We start from the raw sequence: 26,028 nt of genomic DNA on the forward strand, positions 1-26,028 counted from the left end.
GGTTTTTTTATAATCCTCTGTGGATTAAAATACAACTCTAAACACGCTCAAACTCTTTGTATAACACCTGCCGATTCACCCAAGTACAATAAAATCAACATTTTAGTTATCTATATTCATACCTCAGAGAAACACGAGAGAACAAAAGTTAGATGTTTCCACAGCGGCAGCAGTCAGTTTATTGAGCGCGCCGAACAGGGGGAAGTATCTCTCTCGTGTGTTTCAAGTACACACAATGCACCATCTAGTGGTGTGGTGGCGTGATGACAGATGTTTTACTGAAAAGTTCTAATTTTGTAAATGTAATAAAAAAACAAACAAACATAGGAAATGTATTCACATATTAATAGGGGGGATATCAAACTTATAAATTACTTTTTTTTTAACCCATTACACCTACCTATTCTCTTATATGACACAGTTTCACTGTTGATGTATAAAGCCAAAACCCAAGATAGAGCGGCTGAGTGAATGTGGTCTGGATTCTGTGGATGAGGGTCATTGTGTCAGAGATGCTGTAGAAGGACAGAATTCCTGCTCTGTGATCCACATACACTCCTATTCTAGAGGAGCTGGAGATTACAGGGAGTTTAACTGTTTTGCTATTATGCAAGAATGAATAACTGGCAGAGCAGGACAATCTCCAGGACTGATCATTAAATCCAAAGATACAGTCTTTAGTCTTTCCCTTCCTTCTGATGCCCTTATATGACACTGATATTCCCATACCTTCAGTCGACTCCACCTCCCAGTAACAGCGTCCACACACACTCTCTCTACACAACACCTGAGGCCAAACATCAAATCTGTCTGGATGATCAGGATAAGCCTGGACTGTGTCAGTGTAAGAAGCCACTGTGTTATCCTCAGACAGATGAACCTGCTTATTCACTGTGTTTAGATCCAGAGTGAGCTGATGGGAATCTGATGGAGACAAAAACACAATAATTTAACTCATCATTAACAACATAATTTAATGCATTAACATTTTGTATGAGTCTGTTTATTTTCAGAGGAGGTGGAGCTAAAGCATTAAACATAAACATTTATTACAGTTTTTAAATTTGCTTGCAATTTATGAAACTATGACTCCTTTTCTCGAAACTCAACACACATAACCTCAAAACATGCACACAACAACCAAAAGCTAACATTTAATTTAAAACTATTTTAACTCATCTAAAAATTGTGTTTTTGAATAGAAACTTTAAACAAAAACCATCAAATGATTAGCATGCCAAACTACACACGGATATGACAAATGTAAAATACTATATTTTGTCATAAACTGTATATACAGTATATATGCACAATTGATGAACTTTGTTACAGTTTTTTTAATAAAACTGATTCAGTTGGCACAATTTCACAAAACATTAATTCAGTTCTTAATGACACATTTCTCAAAACTAAACACATTTTACCTGTTTTCACACACTTTCCAATTTTCTCAATGTTTTCTACAAAACGTTAAACAAAAATGCCCTAAATTTGCACAGATTTAGTATGCCGTATAACCTTCCAAGTAACATAATTTCTGATGTAGAAGATGAATAAGTGTTGACTTGTAGGTGCGTTCCACGTCTGTGCAGTAGTTTTGCTTTAACTAATCAGTGTAAATAGTGTATGCAGTTATTTTTTTTTAAACCTAATGTGACCAGCTGTTATGTTTTGAAGGTTTTTTTAACCTCTACAATGTGACCAGATGTTACCTATCTGTAAATTGTTATTTTTATAAACCTTTAGAATATGACCAGATGTTACCTGTGGTGAATAATTATTTTTATAAACTTTTACAATGTGACCTGATGTTATCTGTTGTGAAGTTTTTTTTTTGTTGTTGTTTTTTTTTATCTTTACAATGTGGCCAAATGTTAGCTGTCAGTAATTTCTTATAAAACCATATAATGTGAGCTCTGTAGATTCCCTTTAAAAACTTAAAGGAATTAAGTCTTCTGATTTAAATGGAATAAGTCATGTCAAGTTTGCAAATAAATTCCATCATTGTTTATTAGATATGAAAATTAAATGGTGAAATATTACCTCTACATGAAGGTCAGTAAAAGGTGGATTATCACACCTGAGTTCAGTTTCTCTAGCCTCACCCATGCCTGATTACTGCTACACAAGTTCGCAATCAAGAAATCACTTAAATAGGACCTGCCTGACAAAATGAAGTAGAGCTCATAAAGATCCTCAAAAGGTAAACATCATGTCAAGATCCAAAGAAATTCAGTAACAAATGAGAAAGAAAGTAATTGAGATCTATCAGTCTGGAAAAGGTTATAAAGGCATTTCTAAATGTGACTCCAGCAAACCACAGTGAGAGCCACTATCCACAAATGGCGAAAACATGGAACAGTGGTGAACCTTCCCAGGAGTGGCCGGCCGACCAAAATTACCCCAAGAGCGCAGTGATGACTCATCCAAGAGGTCACAAAAGACCCCACAACAACATGGATAGGGTAACCGAAGCCGTACTGCCACCGGACTGATGACTTTAATGATTGGGTATGGCCCAAAGAACTTGGGTGCCAGCTTACATGCTTTACGCCCCTCAGACCAGACCAACACCTCCTTGGCCCTCCTCCAGGTATGACAGCAGCGCTGGATAAATGCATGGACCGAGAGGACTGCAGCATCGGCACCCTGGGAAGGAAACGAGGAGGTTGATAACCAACACACGAACGGGGAAAACCCAGTCTAAGACACCAGCAAGGAGTTATGGACATACTCGGCCCAAGTAAGCTGCTGACTACAGGTGGAGGGGTTATGGGCCACACATCAGAGCATCCGCTCGAGATCCTGGTTAGCATGCTTGGTCTGGTCGTTGGTCTGTGGATGGAACCCTGAGGACAGACTGGCGTAGGCACCCAGCTGCCGACAGAATTCCCTCCAAAAATGGGAAACAAACTGGGGCCCCCTGTCAGAGACCACATCCTTCGGAAGTCCATTAATCCGGAAGACATGGTCAATGATCACCCAAGCCATCTCCTTAGAAGCGGGAAGTTTGGGAAGGGGAATGAAGTGAACCGCTTTAGAAAAGCGACCCACCATGGTAAGGATCACAATATTGCCACTGGATGGAGGGAGACCAGAAAACCTTGCAAACGTTGCAAGTACCCACAAATCGACGGATGTCCTCAGTCATGGCCGGCCACCAAAAAAACATTGATGGATGGCTGCCAACGGCCTCCTCACACCAGAGTGGCACGTAAGCTTGGAGAGGTGACCCCACTGCAAGACGGCAGTGCGGACCATCTCAGGCATAAATAACAGACTCACCGGACACCCCCCAGGCACCTCGACACCGGCTAAGACTCACCTCTCCAGACGACCCGGCCCTCGACGCTTCAGACGACTGCATCGGGAGGAGGCACATCAGGCTTTTTGTTTTTAAAGCCCGGCCTATAAGACAGCACAAAATCGAAGCGCCCAAAGAAAAGAGCCCAGCGAGCCTGTCTGGAACTGCCGCCCCCTCTAACCAGTGACGCCACTCCCCCAGAGCCAAACGCACCACCAGTAACTCTCTGTTGCCAATGTCATAATTCCGTTATGCGAGAGAGAGAGGCGGTGTGAAAAATAAGCACATGGATGCAACTTATTATCATGACGGGATTTTTGAGAAAGAACTGCTCCGACACCCGCCTCTGGAGCAGTAGTAAACCTTGACTTTAATTCATCAAAAGCCACCTGAGTGGTAGCAGACCACCAAATTTTGACTTGGTGGAAGTTAATGCCGTCAGAGGGGCAGCTACCTGGCCAAAATTCTTAATAAAGCGCCTATAAAAATGAACAAAACCCAAGAATTGCTGAAGCGCTTTACGAGAGCCAGACACCGGCCAATCGGATACAGCTCTTACCTTCGCAGGGTCCATGCGAATCCTCTCCACCGAAATGATGGATCGACTGAGCATGAAAGGTACACTTCTCTGCCTTCACGAACAACTGGTTCTATAACAACCATTGTAGCACTTGCCTGACGTGCTGGATGTGCACCTAAAATGAGTGGGAAAAAATTAAAATGTAATCAAGGTACACAAAGACAAATTTATTGATCATGTCTCTCAGCACTTCATTGATGAGTGCCTGGAAGACAGCCGGGGCATTGAACAAACGGTAGAACCAAATATTTAAAATGCCCTGTAGGTGTATTAAAGGCTGTCTTCCACTCGTCCCCCTCCCTCATCCGAACGAGATGGTAAGCATTGTGCAAGTCCAGTTTCGTGAAGAGCCTTGCGCCCTGCAGGACCTCGAAGGGGGTACCTGTTCTTAACAAGAGGTACCTGGGAGTACCTGTTCTTAATTGTTATGTCATTCAGCCCACGATAATTAATGCAAGGACTCAAAGTACCATTCTTTTTCCTTCACGAAAAATAACCCCGCTCCCGCTGGAGAAGAGGAGGGACGGATCAAACCAGCTACTAGAGACTCCTATAAATATTTCTCCTTTGCCACCCGTTCAGGAGCAGACCAGGAGAAAAGATGTCCGCAAGGGGGAAAAGTGCCAGAAAGAAGGTCAATAACACAATCATACAGCCGATGGGGAGGAAGAGAGGCAGCTCGAGACCGACCGAAGACCAAAAGTCAGATCCACCTCCTCGTCCTGCAACACAGAAGAAGAAACAGAAAACGGAGCAGACACCAGACATGTAGCATGACAATAAGGACTCCAAAATAAAATAGTGTTATCTGCCCGTTAATATGGGGATTATGAGTGGAAAGCCAAGGATGGCCCAGAACAAAAGGGACAGAGGAGGAATTAAATAAATAGAACTCTAATTCTTCCCGGTGATTCCCTTAAGTAACCAAACTCACTGGGCTGCTAATCTGGTTAACAGCCATTAGCTGATGTCCGTTGAGAGAATGAGCAATGAGTGTAGAAGGAAGATTATGAACAGGAACACCTTTTAAATGAGCCCAGTCAGCATCAACAAAATTCCCCTCCCGCATTTGATGACAGATCCATTAAGCAGTGAAACAGGTAAAGGGGTACGTGAACCAAACGATGGGGAGATAGAAGTGCCGCCTGCCAGGACCCCCTGTTTACTGATGGGCGGAGGTTTTTACTGGACATGCAGCAGCAATATGGTCTTGACCACCACAATACAGACAAAGTCCCCTTGTCAGTCGTCGTCGCTTTTCTTCGGCTGAAGCAAGTAGAGAAGACTAGGGAAGCAAGTGGAGAAGAAAAAAGCTTGGCCCGTGACCTGCTGGAATGTCCCCAAACTTTACGTCTAAGCTCCATCCCAGAATCAAGTTGAATGGCAAGCTCAATGATGTCATCCAGCAGTTCTGGGGGATTGCGAGCATAGATCTCATCTTTGACCTCCTCCACCAATCCATCCAAGAAGCACACCACCAGTGCCGCTGGATTCCATTCACTTGTGTCAGTAAGCGTCTTAAATTCAATTGCATAATCTACAACCGATCTACTGCCTTGACGAAGAGCTGCCAGTTGGCGGGAGGCTTCTTTACCAAACACCTTATATACCTTAATCAAAAACCTTAATCATCTCAAATACCTTAGTCATCTCAGCCCTAAAGGTTTGAAAATCATTACAGCATGGGTCTTGAGACTCCCACATGGCAGCACCCCAGTCAAAAGCCTGTCCAGCTAAGAGGGAGATGATATAAGCCACTCTGAAACATAGGCCAATGACTGGGGTGAAAAGACCACCTCGCACTGAATGATAAAAGAGCAACAATTAGTTGGCTCACCTGCATAAATTGGTTGATTGTTAATAAGTGGCTCATGGACATTGGGCAAAAGACCAGCAGTCGCTGGTGCAGACAGTACTGTGTTCTGGTTGGCCATTTGGAGCTGCTACAACTGGACCATGAGCTGAGTGACCCGAGCAACCAGAGCATCCACAGTGAGACGGGCAGAGGATAGTTCATCCTCATGACGGCCCAACATAGCTCCCTGAAGTTCAAAAGCAGCACAAAGCGGGGATTCCTCTGCTGGGTCCGTAACTGGCCAGTGCGTGATGTCAGGTTTCCAATAATAAAAGACCCAAAAGCAAAGATGAACTCAATAAACTTTATTAATTTTGCTGAAATAATGACAATGAGCGCAAAGCTCAGGCAAGAGGTCAAAGTCCAGGCAAAAATAAACACCAAACGACAAGACTGAAAACTGGTTAACAAAAAAAGGTACGTGTGAATTGTATGGGAAACAAAACGCACTAGCAAAGAAAAGAAAGAAAACAGGAGATTAAATAGCGGAGAAATCAGGAAGAAAATAACGAACAGCTGCGATATAGTGCAAGTGGCCATACTGATTGCAGAGTGTGATCAGCTGAGAGTGACCACCACGTATAGAAAGAAAAACTAAATTTATGCAAGAGAAAGGGGACAGATCAAACCCGAGTCCTGACACATGCAGTTTTTATAAAGTAACACTGTCCAACAGCGACACCCGCAGGTAAAGTTACAGAGGGAGGATTGCCTCCCCTGAGCCCATTGACTTTTAACAGACCCCAAAGAGTGCGATAGGTTTAGTGGGGGGTAATTGAGAATGAATTGGGGAAAGTCACATGACAGGAGGCAATGCCTCCATCGTGCTATGATTGGATATGATCAGTTATGATTGGTTCACATTCTTGAATTGGTTTGAATGAAGAAAAGGACATTTTAATGGAAAGCCTAATTTAAAAAGCAAGTAAACAACTCAGCCATTTCAATATCTTTGCTTAATGTCATGTCAAAATCAAACCAGAAATTGCCTGAAAACATGACTGTGGGGTTTTTTAGTGACCAATCAGCATGGAGAAATTAAAGGTACATCTTTGTGTCAGTGTCTGTGACCAGTGTGTGCAAGTTTGATGACTGCTGAAAATAAGTTGACTATTAAAAAGAAAAACTGAACATTAGTTCACAAATAAAAATATATTGTTTAAATTGTTACTGCCTTTAGTTATTATTGTGGAATAAATGTAAAAATGCATAAAACACTAACTTGATTAAATTTATATTTGGTTTTAATAAAAACATTACTTAGTGTAAAAATACCAAATAGAATTGTATTTGGTCTCTCTTTTTTATGTAATGTTTATTTAACCATGAAAATTCAAACTCATTCATTCATTCATTCATTCAGAAAATTTGATTAGCTCAGCACAATTATGCTTATTGATAATCTTGTGAAACATATGCAAGTGTCTGTGTGTTTTCATAGTGACTTACACTGTAGGAAGTCCTCCCTAGTCTTGGGTTCATTACTGGAAATGATGCTGATGTTTGTTACTAAGAAAATAAACACATATACATAATTAGAATAGTTATAAAAACCTTGTGGTACCATCCTAAAGAGGCACAAATTCACTTGGGGCCTGTTTCCTGCTAGTGGAATGACCTGCCTATCTCAATCCAAGCAGCTAAGATTTTAGCCATTTCTATTTCTATTCTCTCTCTCTCTCTCTCTCTCTCTAATTTTTTTTTTTTTTTTTTTAAGTGTACTGTGCTAGAATACTGGGACTTGTCATAGCACTTACAAATTGGATAAAATCATCTGCTAAATTATTAAATGTAAACAAATAATTCTAATTATTGACTGTAATAATTATTCATAAATGTATATATGCACTTTCATATTTATTTTAACATGCTCAAGCTTCTGAAGTATTTGTTGTTGTCACTTTACCTCGACTAGATATTTTTTTCATCTCTTCTTTACAGAACTTCTCCAGTTTTTCTTTCAATTGAGTGACAGGTTTTCTCACATCTTTATAAGAGAGGACAGAACTGACTTTAAAGCTGGATACATCTGTGGATTCCAGATGTTCAGAGAGAGACTGGAAGTTCTAGAGAGAATAAATATACAGAAATATTAAAAATACAAAACACAAAAACATCATTAGCAGCATCCTCCCTCCCCTAGATATTTATTGCAATTACTTTTCCAAATTAATCTGTAATAATTTTCTAATACATACAACACCAGCTCCGCAAACTCAGGATCAAAGCCTGAGTTGACAGAGGAAGTTGATGACAAAGCCGGATTGGAGTGGTTTGGTTTTGTCAGCTCGAAACTAATCCTATAACCCTGAGTTTGTTCATCTACCATCATGGTACAGGCCCCTGGTCTATAAATGTCAAGGCATGTGTCAACAGGTAAAAGTAGGCTTCTTTCCATAAAAGGTGCAACATATTAGGAATACTTTTATAGGCACAATATGTAAGCTTTTTGGATTACAATTTCCAAAAACCACTAGAACAATGTTATTTATTTTGTTGACTTGTGTACTTACAATATTCCAAATGTTTCCAAGATAGTCTGCTCTGCTTCATACTACAGTAACGTTAATAATCTCATCAATGAACATGATTTCTGCCTGAAATCAAGGTGTCATCAAGCTATGCCTTTGTTTTGAATAAGTGACCTCTAGAGGTGAAAATTACATATTGTGCCTTTAAGTTACCATACCTGTCAAGGTAAACTAATTGTTTCTATTAAAGGATTAGTTCACTTTCAAATTAAAATTTCCTTATAATTTACCCATGTCATCCAGGATGTTCATGTCATTCTTTCTTCAGTCGAAAAGAAATTATCGTTTTTGATGAAAACATTCCAGGATTTTTCTCCATATAGTGGACTTCAATGGAGCCCAAACGGTTGAAGGTCAAATTGAATTGCATTCTTACTACTAAAAATGTAATTGTAGAGCTCTCTATTCAGCTCTATCTCACTATAATAATCGCGCCTCATGTATATTCACAAAACGGGCGACTGTTCCAGTTCAACGCTGCTCAACGCTGCTGCCTGTCTGCTGTCTGACCTACGCTCGGAGCTTCGTGGAGTTTATCCTAAATCCTTCTCTTTATTCCTATTCACATAATATAACTTTCTTATTTTCACTAGATTACTTAACCTATTGCATAGTATTACTAAACGGAACGATTTATTACTAGCAATCCACCAGCGTAATCACCTAGTGTTAGCCATAGCCCGCTAGCCTGCTAGCTACCGTCTACTTTCTTTTTTCCTTTAAACCAAACCTTCCTTGTCGATTGAATGGCAGATTTATCCGATGTATGTTATTCTGATCTGTCCTCGCCAGATCGGGAAGCTGTGGAGACGTTGCTGCCCGGCATTCATCAATCCACCGCGAGGTACAGCGTCCCGCACATCACCCTCGCCCCAGGCACCGGCAAGCGCCCGAGACATCCAGCCAGCGAGTCCCGTGTGCGTTGCAGTTTTTCGGACGGCGTTCATCAAACACACGGTCAGTCATGTCCGATGATTATCATGTGTAGTAAATGCAACATGTACAGCTTAGCTCTTTCTGTCAGCAGTGAGACTTACACATGTGATAAATGCAGGGATATTGTCAGGCTGACAGAGAGAATCTCAGAATTAGAGACACGCATCCAAACTTTAATTGAGGATAGTGAGAATGAAAGGGCCTTAGATACTGCTTTGGATGCGACTAACCTAGTAAACACTGCACATTCGGTTCCGGTTGTTGAAGCCACGCAGCAGGTTAACTGGGTGACTGTGAGGCGGCATAATGGCAAGAACAAACGCCACTCTTCCGTTCCGATTAGAACATCAAACAGGTTCTCCCCACTCAGTGACGCACCCACTGAGAATCCTGTTGAAAGTGCCCTAGTAATTGGCAATTCTATTACACGGAACGTGAAAATAGAGACACCAGCCACCATAGTCACATGTTTGCCAGGGGCCAGAGCACCTGACATCAAAGCAAATTTAAAAGTGCTGGCTAATGCTAAACGTAAATATTCTAAAATCATTATCCACGTCGGCACAAATGATGTTCGACTTCGCCAGTCGGAGATCACTAAAATTAACATTAAAGAGGTGTGTGAACTCGCAAATTCAATGTCAGCAAAAGTAATTTGTTCTGGCCCTCTTCCTGTTCGTCGGAGTGATGAGATAGTTAGCAGATTATCATCACTCAATGGCTGGCTGTCTAAGTGGTGTGCGCAGAATAATATAGGTTTCATAGACAATTGGAAAAGCTTTTGGGGCAGACCTGATCTGTTGAAAAGAGATGGTATTCATCCCTCCCGGGATGGTGCTGCTCTTCTATCTAGAAATTTGGCAAATAGTCTTAGAGCTGAAACATGACAAACCAGGGCCCAGATCAGGACGCAGACAAACTGGCTAAACCGACCGTCTGCTAGCCGCCTCACGTCACAGAACTCAAATAATTCACAGCACATAGTCTGTATGTGATAATATCTAGGTGAAAGAGTTTCTGTGTCTGTACCTCGAACTAGTAAATACAAAAAACTTCCGAAACCTTTTAAGGGTAAAAATTTAATTGATGTTCAAAAAATGAAAATCACAGATAAATCAGATAAACAAATGATAAAGCTTGGGTTACTGAATATTAGATCTATTTCTTCAAAAGCACTTATTGTAAATGAAATTATTACAGACAATAAACTAGACTTGCTGTGTTTGACAGAAACCTGGCTAAAACCAGACGATTACATTACTTTAAATGAATCTAGTCCTCAAGGTTATGATTATCGACACAATCCTCGACAGAAAGGCAAAGGGGGAGGTGTTGCTGTAATTTATAGTAATATATTCAGAATCACTCAAAAGAATTTCAAATATAATTCCTTTGAAGTGATGGTGCTTTATGTAACATTATGTAAGTTGACATTTGTGCTGGCTACTGTATACAGGCCACCAGGGCACCATACTGACTTTATCAAAGAATTTGCTGATTTCCTATCAGAGTTAGTACTGGCTGCGGATAAAGTCCTTGTTGTTGGTGATTTTAATATCCATGTAGATAATAATAAAGACGCATTTGGATTGGCATTTGCAGTGGCATTTGCAGACATTTTAAACTCTATTGGAGTTAGACAACACGTGTCAGGACCCACTCATTGTCGTAATCATACCCTAGATCTAATACTGTTGCATGGAATTGATATTGATGCTGTTGAAATTCTACAGCAGAGCGATGATATATCAGATCATTATCTAGTCTCGTGTATAATACAATTAGCCAAGGCTGCAAAACCACCACCCAGCCATAAATATTGTAGAACCATCATGTCTACCACTAAAGATTGCTTTATAAATAATCTCCCCGAGCAGTTTCATCGCCTTAGTATACCTGACAACTTAGAAGAACTCGATGCTGCAACAGAAACTATTGGCTCTCTCTTTTCCAGCACGTTAGATGCAGTCGCTCCTTTACGTCTAAAGAAGATTAAAGAAACTAATCCAACGCCGTGGTATGATGAGCACACTCGGGCTCTAAAACGAGCTGTTAGAAAAGCTGAACGTAGTTGGAAGAAAACAAAACTAGAAGTTTTTCGCCTTTCGTGGAAAGAAAAAATGATTGAGTACAGAACGGCTATAAGAAATGCTAGATCTACTTATTTTTCAAATCTCTTAATAGAAAACAAACATAATCCTAGGTATTTATTTGACACAGTGGCTAAATTAACTAGAAACAGAGATTCAACTGCTGACGTTTCCATAGAGCACAGCAGTAATGACTTTATGAACTTCTTTACTTGCAAGATTGATAATATTAGAGAGAAAATTAAAAACATCTAACCGTCTACAGTTTCGCTTCAGACAGTGCACTGTAGTGTCCCTGAGGTAAAACTAGAATCATTCGCCACTATAGGAGAGGAAGAATTATCTAAACTTATCAAATCATCAAAATCAACAACATGTATGTTAGACCCAATGCCGACTAAACTACTGAAAGAAATGCTTCCAGAGGTCGTAGGTCCACTTCTTGATATAATTAATTCATCCTTAACACTAGGATACGTGCCAAAAACCTTTAAGCAGGCTATTATTAAACCTCTTATTAAAAAACCTCAACTAGATCCGAGAGATTTAGTAAATTACAGGCCAATCTCGAATCTACCTTTTCTGTCAAAGATACTAGAAAAGGCAGTTTCAACACAACTGTGTTCCTTTTTAGAAAGAAATGGAATCTGTGAGGATTTCCAGTCAGGATTTAGACCAAACCATAGTACTGAGACTGCTCTCGTTAGAATTACAAACGATCTACTCCTATCATCCGATCGTGGCTGTATTTCTCTATTAGTGTTATTAGATCTCAGTGCTGCTTTTGACACTATCGATCACAACATTCTTCTAAAAAGACTTGAAAACTATATTGGCATTAGTGGAATTGCTTTGGCATGGTTCAAATCGTACTTATCTGACCGTTATCAGTCTGTAGTAGTTAATGAAGAGATGTCGTATCGATCACAGGTTAAATATGGAGTACCACAAGGCTCAGTACTAGGACCGTTGCTTTTCACTCTGTACATGCTGCCCTTAGGAGAGATAATTAGGAAGCATGGTGTTAGTTTTCACTGCTACGCTGACGATACTCAGCTCTATATTTCCTCGCGCCCTGACGAAACCTACAAATTCACAAAACTAACAGAATGCATAGCTGACATTAAAAACTGGATGACAAGAAATTTCTTATTATTAAATTCAGAAAAAACTGATATCCTAATCTTTGGACCAAAAACTTCCTCACGAAAAAACCTTGAATACTCTCTAACACTTGACGGGTGCTCCATTAAATCTTCGTCCTCAGTTAGGAACCTGGGTGTGCTCTTTGATACCAATCTTTCATTTGAAAGTCATGTTTCTAGTATCTGTAAAACCGCCTTCTTCCATCTAAAAAATATATCTAAATTACGGCATATGCTCTCAATGACAAATGCGGAACAGTTGGTTCATGCATTCATGACCTCAAGATTAGATTATTGTAACGCTCTACTGGGTGGTTGTTCTGCTCGGCTTTTAAACAAACTACAGTTGGTCCAAAATGCGGCAGCTAGAGTTCTTACTAGAACCAGAAAGTATGACCATATTAGCCCAGTTCTGTCAACATTACATTGGCTCCCTATTAAACATCGTACTTTGCTACTTACTTATAAAGCTCTAAATGGTTTAGCTCCCCAGTACCTAATTGAGCTCTTAATGCATTATAGTCCTTCACGTTTATTGCGATCTCAGAATTCAGGCCAGTTGATAATACCCAGAATATCAAAATCAACTGAAGGCGGCAGATCCTTTTCCTATTTAGCACCTAAACTCTGGAACAATCTTCCTAGCATTGTTCGGGAAGCAGACACACTCTGTCAGTTTAAATTTAGACTAAAAACACATCTCTTTGCTCTTGCATACACATAACACATTATCAATACATTAACATTTTTCAAATCCGTTAAAGGATTGTTACGCTGCAATAATTAGGTCGGCCGGAACCGAGAACATTTCCTATAACACTAGATATACCTGTACATCAGAATAAGAATGGCATCTCCGCTAATATCTGTCTCTCTGCTTATCCTGAGGTTTGCCGGGTGCTGGATTCAGGCCGTATCCAGATCAGATGGAGAACCTGTGTCTGGACCTGACTACAACGTAGCCCAGGAGACAATGGGCCTACAGACCCAGTTCTGGCTGCATCTATAATTCAGATTTTTAATCCCCGTATCCGCTTACATATATTTATATATAATCTATTTTTAATCTCTATAATAAAAATGTATAATTCAGATTTTGATCTCCATATCCATTTACATATATTATATTTATCTTCCAAGGGGTTTTTTCCCTCCCAGGACTTTTTTCCCAGTGCTAGCACGCTGGGTTTTTCTCCTAGGGGGTTTTTTCCACCCCTGGGAGTCAGCCGACATTGGCTTAATGTAGCACCATCTTGTATAAGTTACATATTACCACGCTTGCTTGTACAGCTTATTTCTAACCACTTCCCTTTTTCTGTGCTTCTAATATGTAAAGCTGCTTTGAACAATTACCAATTGTAAAAGCACTATATAAATAAATTTGACTTGACTTGACTTGACTACACTTCCGGGTTGTTCAATTAAGCTGTTTTTTAAAGATGAATAGCAGCTCTGAGGCTCTAATCTGTTAAGCAATAGGCTATAAGTAATACTATTTGTTAGTGCTGATTAAAATCATTATAAATTGATTAAGCTTTATAGAAAACAAATATAGGTAGGATTAAAAATTTTCAGGTACAAAAAAAATAACACATAGTATTCGTTGTATAAATTAAACATAATTAATTAATCTTTATTAAAGTAAAAAAAAGTTATTCAGTCAAGGGCATTAATGGATTTTTTCTTTGTATTCTGTTGTTTGTTCAGGGCCTGTCCGAATGTAATGATTGAATGAACATTTTAAGGCCCTGAGACTTTCACAGAAGTTATTCAGACCACATTAATTACTGATTGCTATCAGAACGTAAAGAGACTTTCAACCAGTATTGCAAAAAATGTTAATGAAAAACATTAACATTCTAATTTGACTACTTAAAAAACCATCTGTGTGCATGTGATGTTGTGAAGCAGTAAATCTACAGAAACTCTCTATTGCCTTTGTGTTGGTATAATAATAAATAATGTTAACTGGTATCAGACAAAACATTTATCTTCTGACAAGATCTGGGAAAGCAAATTGATCTGACAGATATGGATTATTATTTTAGTGGCTTAGATAATAGTTTTTACTGTAAAATTAGGAAAGACGTTGCTTATGACAGCATTCAGATCTGTTACCTGTAGGAAACGGATGTGGTTGTCTGTGTGTGTAAGCTGCTCTAGCTCTACTTCTTTCCTCGTCAGATCATTAATCTCCTGCTCCAGTGGCTTCAAGAATCCTTCAGCTCGACTCACTTCAGCCTTTTCCTGATCTCTGATCATCTGTGTCACCTCAGATTGACTTCTCTCAATAGAGCGGATTAGTTCAACAAAGATCCTCTCACTGACCTCCACTGCTGCCTGTGCAGAACGCTGTTAGGAGACAAAGACATTCAGACCGTTCACACAGGTCAGCATGTTAAACACTGCGGGTTTTAATGGGATGGGAAAGCGGGCCAGCACTGCGCTCAAAACATCTCACCTTGTGAGTCTCCATAGCCTCTCTGAGCTCCTGAAGCTCTTTCTGTCTCTTTTGGACTCTATGCTGGAATTTTCCTTGTATCTCTCCAACCTTTTTCTAGAGGAGTTTAAAAATCACTCTGTTTGAATGGTTTCTGGATATTGCAACTATCTTAACATTAATATTATTGTGTAATAATGTCATCATTAACTATATAATAACATAATGATTGTGTTTTCAGTTCATACCTGTTTCTCTGTCCTCTCTCCTTCAGCTGGAACAGTATCATGACTTTTGTGTTCATCCATCACACACATCAAACAAATACATCGCTGGTCAGTGCGACAAAAAACCTCCAAAGGTCTGTTGTGTTGAGGGCAGATCATCTCCTGCAGGCGTCCAGTGGCATCAGTCACTTTGTGTCGTTTCTTTAAAGGAGATTCTTCATGACACTTAAAGTGATTTTGACAGTAAGATTCCAGACACACCAGACAGGACTTCACAGCTTTGCGTTTCCTTCCAGTACAAAAGTCACACCCCACATCTCCAGGTCCAGCATAATTGAAAGCAGGACGAGACTGTTTAGTCTGCTTCAGTTTTCCCACCACTTCAGCCAGAATATTATTTTTACCTAAAGCAGGTCTTGGAGTGAAGGTCTGTCTGCACTGAGGGCAGGTGTAAACTCTCATCTGATCATTCCAGTAGTCTGTAATGCAGCTCATACAGTAACTGTGTCCACAGGAGATGGTCACTGGATCCTTCAGTAGATCCAGACAGATTGAACAGCTGAACTGATCCCGATCCACTGAAATTTTAGCTTCTGCCATTTCACTGTAGAGACACAAAAAGAAATACACAGCACCTTATCTACAATAAGGTTTCGTTTTCTCTGAAATGAAGAAGTCAAACAGTTTCCTGTCTGCACGCAACACAATCAAAACAAATGTGTCAGGTGACACATATTTGTTTTACTGCAGATAGAAAATAACATCCATTAGGTGTTAGTCTCAAAATGAGCAGGGCTGTATGATAGACGGGTAATCATTATTCAACAAGCACACAAATTAGGCAATTTTAAAACTGTATGTAGAATTAGCATTTACATTTTTGCAGTTGGCAGACACTTTTATCCAAAACAACTTATACTGCTTTTAAAGTACACATTTTTTAGTAGTTCTTGCTTTCCTTGGGAATCAAACGTACGCCCTCGCTGTTGCTTATTACTATACCTAATGCGAGTTATATCAATTAGCCTGCACTGCAGTAACATTATATATTATAGACTTCCCTTCTAGTTCACCGTAAAATCAACCTAAGGGTCAAAAAGCAATGTTTTTTTTTCTTACACAATTTACAAGCATAGATCTTAGAGATTACTGTTATACAAAATGAGTGTTTTTTATATCTATAAAAACCATTAAAGGGTTATTTCACCCAAAAATTAAAATTCTGTCATTAATTACTCACCCCCATGTCGTTCTACACCAGTAAGACCTTCGTTCATCTTCGGAACAAAAATTTTTTGATGGCATCTGTGAGCTGTCCCTCCATAGATTGCCTTCACAACTAAAAATTTGATGCTTCAAAAAGTTCATAAAGAGATAGTAAAACTAATCCATATGAATTGAGTGGTTTAGTCCAAATATTCTAAAGAGACTTGATCACTTTATATGATGAGCAGATTAAATTTAGGCTTTTATTCACATTTAAACATAAATCAGCAAACATAAAAAGAAGCTCAACCGAACCTGCTTGATGCGTGAGAACAAACCTCTTGTGGAAGCTCAAACCTGCTGCGTAACACAATAATAAACCTCACTGGTTCTCGCACGCATCAAGCAAACATGTTTGAGTTTCTGTTTAACACAACTGTTGTGCGAATTGATGAATGTGAATACAATTTGTGAATAAAAGCCTAAATTCAATCTGTTCAAATCTGTTCATAAATCATATAAAGCAATTGTGTCTCCAGAAAATTTGGACTAAACCACTCAATTCAAAAGGATTAGTTTTACGATCTCTTTTAGAACTTTTTGAAGTGTCAAAGTGATAGTTACATAGCTGTCTATGGAGGGACAGAAAGCTCTCAGAGTTCAGAGTCAAAAAGATCTTTATTAGGGCCCGAGCACTGATGGTGTGAGGACCCTATTGTAATTGCTCAGCCAATTCTTCTTCTTCTCCGAAATTAATCACATTTTTGAGGGCCTAAACGTTCTCGAAAACTCATGAAACTTTGCACACGCATCAGAAGTGGTGAAAATTTACATCTGATATGGGTTTCAGAAATGGCTCGATAGAGCCACCTACAAATTTTCAATTAAGCGCCCTTCTTGCTACATTTCATGTACAGTTATGAAATTCGGTAGACAGATGTAACAGCCCAATACCTACAAAAAAGCCCCTGGGTGCAAAGTTTGTAAACCCAACAGAAAGTGAGATATTTTGAATTTTCTCTACAAAATTTTGGCAGTTTTTGCCATTTCCACATGTTGTACTTTAACAAACTCCTCCTAGAGCTTTAATCAGATCAACATCATATTTGGTCAGTCTAATCTAAAGGCCTTTGAGACGTTAAATTGTGAAGATCTAGAGTTTTCGCTGAAGGGCGTGTCCGTGGCGGCCTGGCAAATTTCGATGTTTCGCCATGAAACAGGAAGTTGTTGTAACTCAGGCATACAATGTCTGATCTGCCCCAAACTTCACATGTTTTATTAGAATCCTAGCCTGAAGACATCTATATGGCAAAATTCAGTTACAGTCATAGCGCCACCTGTGGGTAACAGGAAATTACATGTTTTACACTGTGATTAACTCCTCATAGAGATTTAACCAGAAGCACATCATATATGGCCAGTCTAATCTTAAGGCCTTTGAGATGTTAAATTGCAAAGATCTTGAGTTTTCGTTGAAGGGCGTGTCCGTGGTGACCGACAAAGTCTGATGTTTCACCATGTGAGGTGAATCACTTTTTTGAGGGCCGAAACATACTCAAACTCATGCAACTTTGCAGATGTGTCAGAAGTGGTGAAAATTTATGTCTGATGTGGGTTTCAGAATTAAGTGTGGCAAAACGGCTCGATAGCACAACCTACAAAATTTCAACGAAGTGCCCCTGACACTACGTTTCACGTACAGGTATGAAATTTGGTACACACATCTAACAGCCCAATACCTACAAAAAATCTGAAAACCAACAGGAAGTGAGATATTTTGAATTTTCTTTGCAAAATTTTTGCAGTTTTTGCCATTTCTAGACGTTGTACTTTAATGAACTCCTCCTAGAGCTTTAATCAGATCAACATCATATTTGGTTAGTCTAATCTAAAGGCCTTTATGATGTTAAATTTCTAGATCTAGGGTTTTGCTGAAGGGTGTGGCCATAGCGGCCTGCCAAATTTCGATGTTTCACCATGAAACAGGAAGTTGTTGTAACTCAGACATACGATGTTGGATTGGCCCCAAACTTCACAAGTCCTGACCTGAAGATATCTATATGCCAATGTTCAGTTGCAGTCATAGCGCTACCTGCCAGCAACAGGAAATGACATGTTTTACACTGTGATTAACTCCTCATAGACATTTAATAATAACAACATCATATATATAGTCAGTCTGATCTTAAGACCTTAACAATGATAAATATCAAAGATCTTGAGTTTTCGGTGAAGGGCGTGTCCATGGTGGCCTGACAAATTCTGTCGATGTTTTATCTTTAACATCCTCGGACTCAGGAGCGAGTGCTCTCTTGGTCCAAAGCCCCGGAGAGCAGAAGCTCCCTGCGCGGCGTTTTTCGGAGTCGCTGGAGGTTATGGAACGCGCTTCGAGCAGACTGCGGCTGCCCTGGGAGCACGTGAGGAGGGAACCCGCTTGCAGCAGGTTAGACGATCTTTTTCTCTCTTCCCTTGGCCCGGCAACTCCGGCGAGGGCCCTGCCATCCAAAGCGTTGAAGGTGATGTCACGTTTGAATGGCAGGGCTGCAGGTCATGCTGGTTGCAGCGTTGCACACGATGATGGTGCTTCTGGCGTACCAGGCTGATCTGCTTACGGATCTTGATCAGGGAGGCGAAAACGCGCTCCGCAGCGTTTAGATCTTGCATCCCGTTCAGATCCAGCTCTGGGCCCAGACAGCCGGGAAATCCCGGGCCGTCTCGAGCCGAGGCTCAGAGGCAGGCCCAGAGGGAAAGTGTCGCCGCTCGTGCGCCTTCTCCTCCTCGGAATAAGTCGCAGAGACGGCGAGATGCTAGAAGGAAGAAGCAAGATTTGAGGGAGGTGATCGAGGAGCGGCGCCAGCAGCGCCATCTGGCTTGATAGTGAGAGTGCTTTTGGGCTCATGGGACTTTAGATTTTCCCCTCCGTGTGACGAATCAGGGAGGAATCTGCGTTCTACGAGCCGCAGGAGGTAAGCCAGGTCCATTTTTCATTCTCAATATAGACTTTTAAAGCTTCATTGCTTTTCCTGTATAGCTTCCCGTGCATATAGTTGTCATCTGTTCATGTTTTTAAGGGGTTATTTGGGCAAATAACTGTATGTTAGGCTGACTGCTACAGGCAGGCCCTTTATGGCCGCTTTGTTGTGTAGCGTTGGTGTAGTTTCTCGGCTGATACTGTGTATAGCTAGAACTCGCGTTCGCTATTGTCAGTTATGTGTTGGCCGGTTTTTCGGCCACCTAATGCTATCGCTCGCGCTGCTTCCTCCGTGTGTTTGGGAATTTGTAGCCCGAGTGTAGCGTGGTCTACTTACAGTCCTTAGCTAGCGGCTAGGCTAGAACTAGGTTAGGTGTATGTTTGTTTACATCCCTCTGTTATGACTATTCCCCCTGCGGTTGTATAGTTCCTAGTTCTGGCCTCCTTCTGAGGAAGTTGCTGGCCGTTTTTTTCCTATATTTCCCCTTCATATGTTTATGCAGGCGTGTTATGTAAGAGCGTGCTTGTGCTGCCACAGGTTACACCTGTTGTCTATGATAGCAGGCTTTATCCGGCCTCTATATATGAATACGGTGTTATTGTTGTTGTACTCCCCGGTTAGGGTTTGTGTTTCACTAAGTGCATCACCTGTTGGATCGCACACTCAGGGTGAGTGTAGGGAATTTTGTTTACCAGACTTCTCCCGGTCGTTTGCACCACAGCATCTGGGGTTCATTGCTGTTTAATTGTTGGCTATTTGCCTTTTAGCCTCTCTGTATGCAGCTTGTTTGGATACAGCGCTGTTGGTCTACGATGCTGGTTACACTCACGCTGTTTAGCATATTAACATTGCCTGCTGGAATGTGTATGCCTAGGCTCAGGTTGTGTAGCTAGTTCCCTTGAAATTGTCATTTTAGGTTATACTGGCCCTTCCTTGTAGCTAGGGCCCTGTCATGACCACGGGCTGGTACCACATGGTTCTTTAAGTGGCAGGCCTTTCCAGGCCTCTCTTATAGCTTCCTGTTGGCCCAGCTACGCTGGTCGTGTACGGGCATCATTCCATGATGAGTCATACGTTACTCTGTTGTTGCCAGATGTTTTTGGAAGTCGTTGGCCCCCATTGGGGCCTCCTTTCATGTCTTACCTAGCATGTTGGCACAGCTTGTATGGGTTTCTGTATGTCTCATACCCCTTGGGTGTTGTATAAACGCACTAGCTATCACCGCGCGCTTCTAAGGTTACAGGCCACTTTCAGGCCTTCCTTTGCTAGCATGTCGGAGTTTAGCTTGGTAAAAAAAAAAATGGTACCACATGGTTCTTTAAGTAGCAGGCCTCTCTTATAGCTTCCTGTTGGCCCAGCTACGCTGGTCGTGTACGGGCATCATTCCATGATGAGTCATACGTTACTCTGTTGTTGCCAGATGTTTATGGAAGTCGTTGGCCCCCGTTGGGACCTCCTTTCATGTCTTACCTAGCATGTGGGCACAGCTTGTATGGATTTCTGTATGTCTCATACCCCTTGGGTGTTATATAAACGCACTAGCTATCGCCGCGCATTTTTAAGGTTACAGGCCACTTTCAGGCCTTCCTTTGCTAGCATGTCGGAGTTTAGCTTGGTACTCCTCTCGCTGAGAGTAAAAGATGTTTTTACTGAGTAATTTGTGCATTTATTCCCTTTAGCTCTAGTCGAGCTAAAATATTTTCTGTCTATCTAACAGGTTCTATTTTTGCTCCTACAACTTTAGTGGCCGCTGGCTGATGTCGCGTGTGACGGGTAGGCCGTAAAGGCCACCTGTGGAGCATGCTGACCTTTGACAAACAAAAGGGATGGTTTCGCCGGCTGGCCGGGTCTCGGGTTGACTATAACCTCCTGTGTAGTCGGTCTGTTCAGCTTGAACCCTGATAACACTGCCACGAGCTGATGCCACGTGCCTGCTGGGATTATAGGCCCACAGGGCCTTTCCTTAGCGCATGATGGCGTATGTTGTACTCCTCTTGCTTAAAGAGTAGAAGGTACTTCACCGAGTGCACTGCTCGTTGGTTTGTGTTGGACGGGCTGTCTCGTGGGCACTTGCAGCTGTTATGTCTTGGTGTTTGCTCCACCTTGATATGCAATAGGGTGTGGCCCTACAGGCCATCCTGGACTACCGCCGTCTGCATTCAGTTCTAGTTCTCTGGTGAACTCTGGTTATGTTGTAGGCCCTTTTCCCGGCCTCCATGACTATGTGCCCGCTTTATGGTCTGTCTGTTAGGTTGAGCTTTGTACTTCCCTTCGGGGTTAACTGCGTAATTGTGCTTAGCTCCCTAAGCTGGTATGGTTGTAGACTTCTATGAAGTCTCCCGTTAGGCCGGCCCCCAGGCTGGTTTGAGCTCCCCTGGGTCAGGGGTCTTTAGCGCACAGCCTCCTCAGCACCTTGTTAACGGCTCAGTAGATCCTTGGATGAGTGGTTGTACTCCCCTCATACGAGGGTCCAGAGCGTTTAGCTGAGTTCCGCTCTCCAGGATGCCCATCTCTGCGTGTGGGTTTGAGTTGCTTACTGCCCTTTCGCAGTCGCTTTTTCCTGCTCTCCTCTCTGGAGTTTGCGCTTGGAGATTCTGTATATCAGACAAGGTTGGCTAGGCCAGATTTAGCTTCGCTGGATCTGGCTAGGCCTCCTTGGTGGCAGCGGGATGGATTTCTCCCCCCGAGTGACTGGCCGAGGTTCCTTTGGTTCCTTGGCCACATTCCCTTAAAGGGACCACCCCCTCTCGGGCTGTTGGTTCCAGATGCTTGAGCAGCCTTGGTAGGCTTTTTTCGGTAGGCCTCTTTTAGGCTCAGCTTGGGCTGTTGGCCGTAGGGAATGCGGTCACTGACAGCTTTGGAGTTCTGCCCCCGGTTTTTCCCTGGAACTGCCGGATGTGTGCGGCGAAAGGGAACGTCTCAGGTTACGTATATAACCATGGTTCCCTGAGAACAGGGAACGAGACTCTGCGCTTTCATGCCATGCTGCGGGATGCCTGCTACAGTCGCTCAAAGACAAGAAGATGTCGGCTGTTTCCCCAGGCGCTCCCTTTATACGTCACGGTTCTCGCCGTTTGACGTGATAGGCTGTCGCCGTCCAATAGGATTGGAGTGTGGTGATTTTTGGCATTTCGAGCACGGGTCACGGAGGACGTTCCCCATAGCGCAGTCAGCGCAGAGTCTCGTTCCCTGTTCTCAGGGAACCATGGTTATATACGTAACCTGAGACATTTCGCCATGAATGATGAAGCTGTTGTAACTCAAGCATACAATGTCCGATCTGCTCCAAACTATGTGTGGTAAGAGTCCTGGCCTAAAGACATCTATATGCCAATATTCAGTTAGTCATAGCGCCACCTGCTGGCAACAGGAAATGGTATGCTTTACACTTTAGTTCACTCTCAGAAAAACATTTTAATATGCTATGATGTACCAAACATACTAGAAATATATTAAATCATGAAACACTTGGCTAAGTGCTAATGTATGCGATTAAAGCCAAGAAACAGGAAGTTCTAGTAACTCAGGCATACAATGTCCGATCTGCTCCAATTTTCACATGTTTGATAATAGTCCTGGCCTGAGGACATCTACATGGCAATATTCAGTTACGGTCAAAGCGCCACCTGTTGGCAGCAGGAAGTGTGGCACTTTGAAATGACTTGGCTATATTTCTCCTGTATTTACTCGCTTTCATCCATGTCACCCACTGTTCACTGTTTTCCTGATGCCAACGGGTGATGGTTAGCCTGAGTGCGAGGGCCCTTTCATCGTTGCTAAAGCAATCAAAGTGGCTTTTATTGCGTTTGGTGTCAAAAACAAAAAGCAAAAATCACATCCAATATTTGATTTTTAAAATATATACAAGATATACAAGAATGATCTACATAAAAATTAGACTAAGCTGAAAATTATTTTTTATCTAAATGCATGTTATTCCAGTGACCATTTTGATTTACTACATTTTATTAGAATACAATAGCCTTCATAACATCTCACTGTTAATGATATATCAAAAGCTGTATCAGATCTACATATATCATGTTGGATTACAGTCAGATCACTGCTGATCCAAAAAAACAAACAAACCAAGGATAGAGAGGCTCAGTAAATGTGGTCTGATTACTGTACCGCTGCTGCGTTCTGTCCAGTGCAACTTCCTTTCCTTCACAGCTGTGTATTTTCATTCCCGCCTAACCCAAACTTAAAGGCCCGTTGAAGTGTCTTGGAACAAGCAGCATTATTGAATGTGTTGACGTAATTTCAGCTGAAACAGAAAGACAGGCCAATCTATCAAACAGCCCCACCCCTTAATAAAAATATAGCATGTCGTGTATATCACAGCTCGGCCAGAACCGTTAAACTCAGTAAAACCAAAGTCCCTTTAAGACAAGTCATTTCACTCGGCGGCCATCTTTGAAAAACCTCTCGGGCATCCAAGTGCAGCTCCAATCTCTTTGAATGAGGAAACATCAAATTCTCCAAATCTGTTTGCCAAGCTTCGATTACATTTCATATTTGAAATCATCAATGAAATCTGACAAGAACTGTCTGATAAATTTTGTTTCCAAACGCTCGAATCATGACAAAAAACTATATTTGGATCAACCTAATGCGCATGCGCAGTCCTAAATGTGCATCTCTTGTGTATCATTTTGGAGGCATGTGTCTGACTGTTTCTATAGAAACTGGTGCTTCTAATGGCCGCTGCAGTGACGTGATGACTTTACCAAATGGCGATTGGATCTTATTTAGAAGGCAGGACTTATTCCGCTATATTGCGCGTTGCACTTTCTCCCATTCATAATAATACGAGTGACGCATCTTGTGTTATTCTATAGTCTCTAATCATCCTAATCTCCTCTATATCACTTTAAAATACAGCATTCTGTGCAGAATTTAAATGGGTCCGATACCTTTTGTGGTCTGAGCCGACTCACGGATATGATCCGCTCTGTGCTCTCAAGTCCCTGGGCCAGAGCAGACTCTGCTCGCAATGCGGCGGTTCACGTTATAGACAGACACTGTCTGTATCATTCCCTATTCTCTATATAGTGCATTATGTGCCATTCACCATGTAGAAACTTGTAAATGTGTGAACAAATGATCGATTTTAGCCACAGGTTCAGTGTCTGTTGATAGTGTAGGAGGAGGCAGGACTACAAAAGTACTTGACTATACAGGGCAGGCTTTATAAAAATGATCATTCTAGAAGAATTTCAGATGGCACAACATGCAAAATGACGGCACAGCTTTTCAGCCTGCATCGCTGGCATTGCTGCATTTATTTTTGAATAAAGATGAAAATGGTAATATTGAATTGTGATTTATTTGTATTGGTATAACTGTAGTGTTGTATGTAGTCCCATGTTTCCAGAGATTGTGCCAGTTAATTTTCCTGTAGCTTTGTTTGGCTCAACAGCTAGTTTCAACAGGAAATGCATTACACCTTTGTATGCATCTTCAGTTATCACCTGCTGCTGAGACAATCAAATGGAGTTTTTGGAAAATGATCTACTCCCATTTCAAGGTGGCATACTGTTCCAGATCATTTTGCAAAAACTCCATTTGATTGTCTCAGCAGCAGGTGATAATTGGAAGGTGTAATGCATTTCCTGTTGAAACTAGAAGTTGAGCCAAACAAAGCTACAGGAAAATTAACTGGCACAGAAAACATGTCCTCCACCCTCTGGAAACATGGGACCACAGTAATAGAAGTTATAAAAATGACGTCCAAAATAAGTCTAAATTTGATGTTGAAAAGACGTCCACAAACGACCACATACTATAAACTATAAATATCCCTTACACGGAGGTCCCACGGATGTCAACTTTAGACGTGCAGAAGACGTCAAAAAAAGATTGTCGCCTGGTGTTACAAAACAACCCCTTCAATGGACCGAATTTGGACGTCCAAAAATTACATGAAAAAGACATCACTCCGACGTCACATTGCGCAGTGGGAGATCTCAGTTACCTGTAGGAAATGGATGTGATCATCTGGGTGTGAAAGCTGCTTCAGCTGAGCATCTTTCCTCCTCAAATCATCAATTTCCTGCTTCAATTCTTCTAAGCGCCTTTCAACTCGACTCACTTCAGCCTCTTCCTGATCTCTGATCATCTGTGTCACCTCGGATCGGCTTCTCTCAATGGAGCGGATCAGTTCAGTAAAGATCCTTTCACTGTTCTCCACTGCCGCCTGTGCAGAACGCTGTTACGACATAGACAAAACAGACACAAAAAACTCAGTTGGGCAAGTGACTCTAAATACATCTAAAACTTCTATGAGTCTTAAGAAGACTGACCTTATGAGTCTTCACAGCCTCTTTCATCTCCTGAAGCTTCTTCTCACCCTCCTGGATTCTCTGATGGAACTTTCTCTGTGTGTATTCCAACAGTTTCTGTTGAACAAATGATCACTACAGCCCTATATATTCGTCACATTATAAATTGTTCTATTAAAAATACAACTTATTAGTAAGATTTGATATACTTTAAATTTGTTTCATTAATGTTCACTTGATTTTAATTTTAGAAAGTTTATTTCAGCTCTCTAAGTTAATAAAACTAACTTTGTTTTATTATTCCTTTCCTACCTGTTTCTCTTTCCTCTCGACTACAGCTGCTAGTGTCATGATATCTATGTTCATCCATCGTACACAGATAACAGATACACTGCTGATCAGTGCGACAGAAGATTTCTAGCTGTTCATCATGTTTACTACATATCTTCTGCAGTCGT

General features: G+C 41.3%; 1 protein-coding gene across 3 annotated transcripts; it reads right to left on the reverse strand.

The window, feature by feature from the left end:
* LOC137002360 (tripartite motif-containing protein 16-like) lies at positions 1 to 25,402 on the reverse strand. 3 transcript variants are annotated; one of them, XM_067361930.1, is made up of 8 exons: positions 25,264 to 25,402; positions 15,130 to 15,712; positions 14,903 to 14,998; positions 14,560 to 14,793; positions 7,646 to 7,805; positions 7,189 to 7,248; positions 3,864 to 3,999; positions 771 to 924 (listed from the first exon to the last, which is right to left on the reverse strand). In XM_067361930.1, exons 1-8 carry the CDS (start codon positions 25,284 to 25,286, stop codon positions 885 to 887), a joined length of 1,332 nt encoding a protein of 443 aa, XP_067218031.1. In that variant the 5' UTR covers positions 25,287 to 25,402; the 3' UTR covers positions 771 to 884. The 3 variants fall into 3 exon arrangements, with proteins under 3 accessions (XP_067218029.1, XP_067218030.1, XP_067218031.1); XM_067361928.1 differs by lacking the exon at positions 3,864 to 3,999 and having other exon boundaries at positions 1 to 924; XM_067361929.1 differs by lacking the exons at positions 3,864 to 3,999; positions 14,560 to 14,793; positions 14,903 to 14,998 and having other exon boundaries at positions 1 to 924.
* Between the last annotated feature and the right edge of the window lie 626 nt (positions 25,403 to 26,028).

The sequence above is a fragment of the Chanodichthys erythropterus genome, chromosome 16, assembly GCF_024489055.1.
Source record: "Chanodichthys erythropterus isolate Z2021 chromosome 16, ASM2448905v1, whole genome shotgun sequence".
In the NCBI taxonomy this organism is placed as follows: Eukaryota; Metazoa; Chordata; class Actinopteri; order Cypriniformes; family Xenocyprididae; genus Chanodichthys; species Chanodichthys erythropterus.

Coding starts and splice junctions, on each gene's coding strand:
- LOC137002360 (XM_067361928.1), bottom strand. CDS start 25,286: ATGATCACATCCATTTCCTACAG. Junction 15,713..25,263: donor ATCACATCCATTTCCTACAG/GTAACTGAGATC, acceptor GTGTCTCTACAG/TGAAATGGCAGAAGCTAAAA. Junction 7,806..14,559: donor ACCACATCCGTTTCCTACAG/GTAACAGATCTG, acceptor TATTCTCTCTAG/AACTTCCAGTCTCTCTCTGA.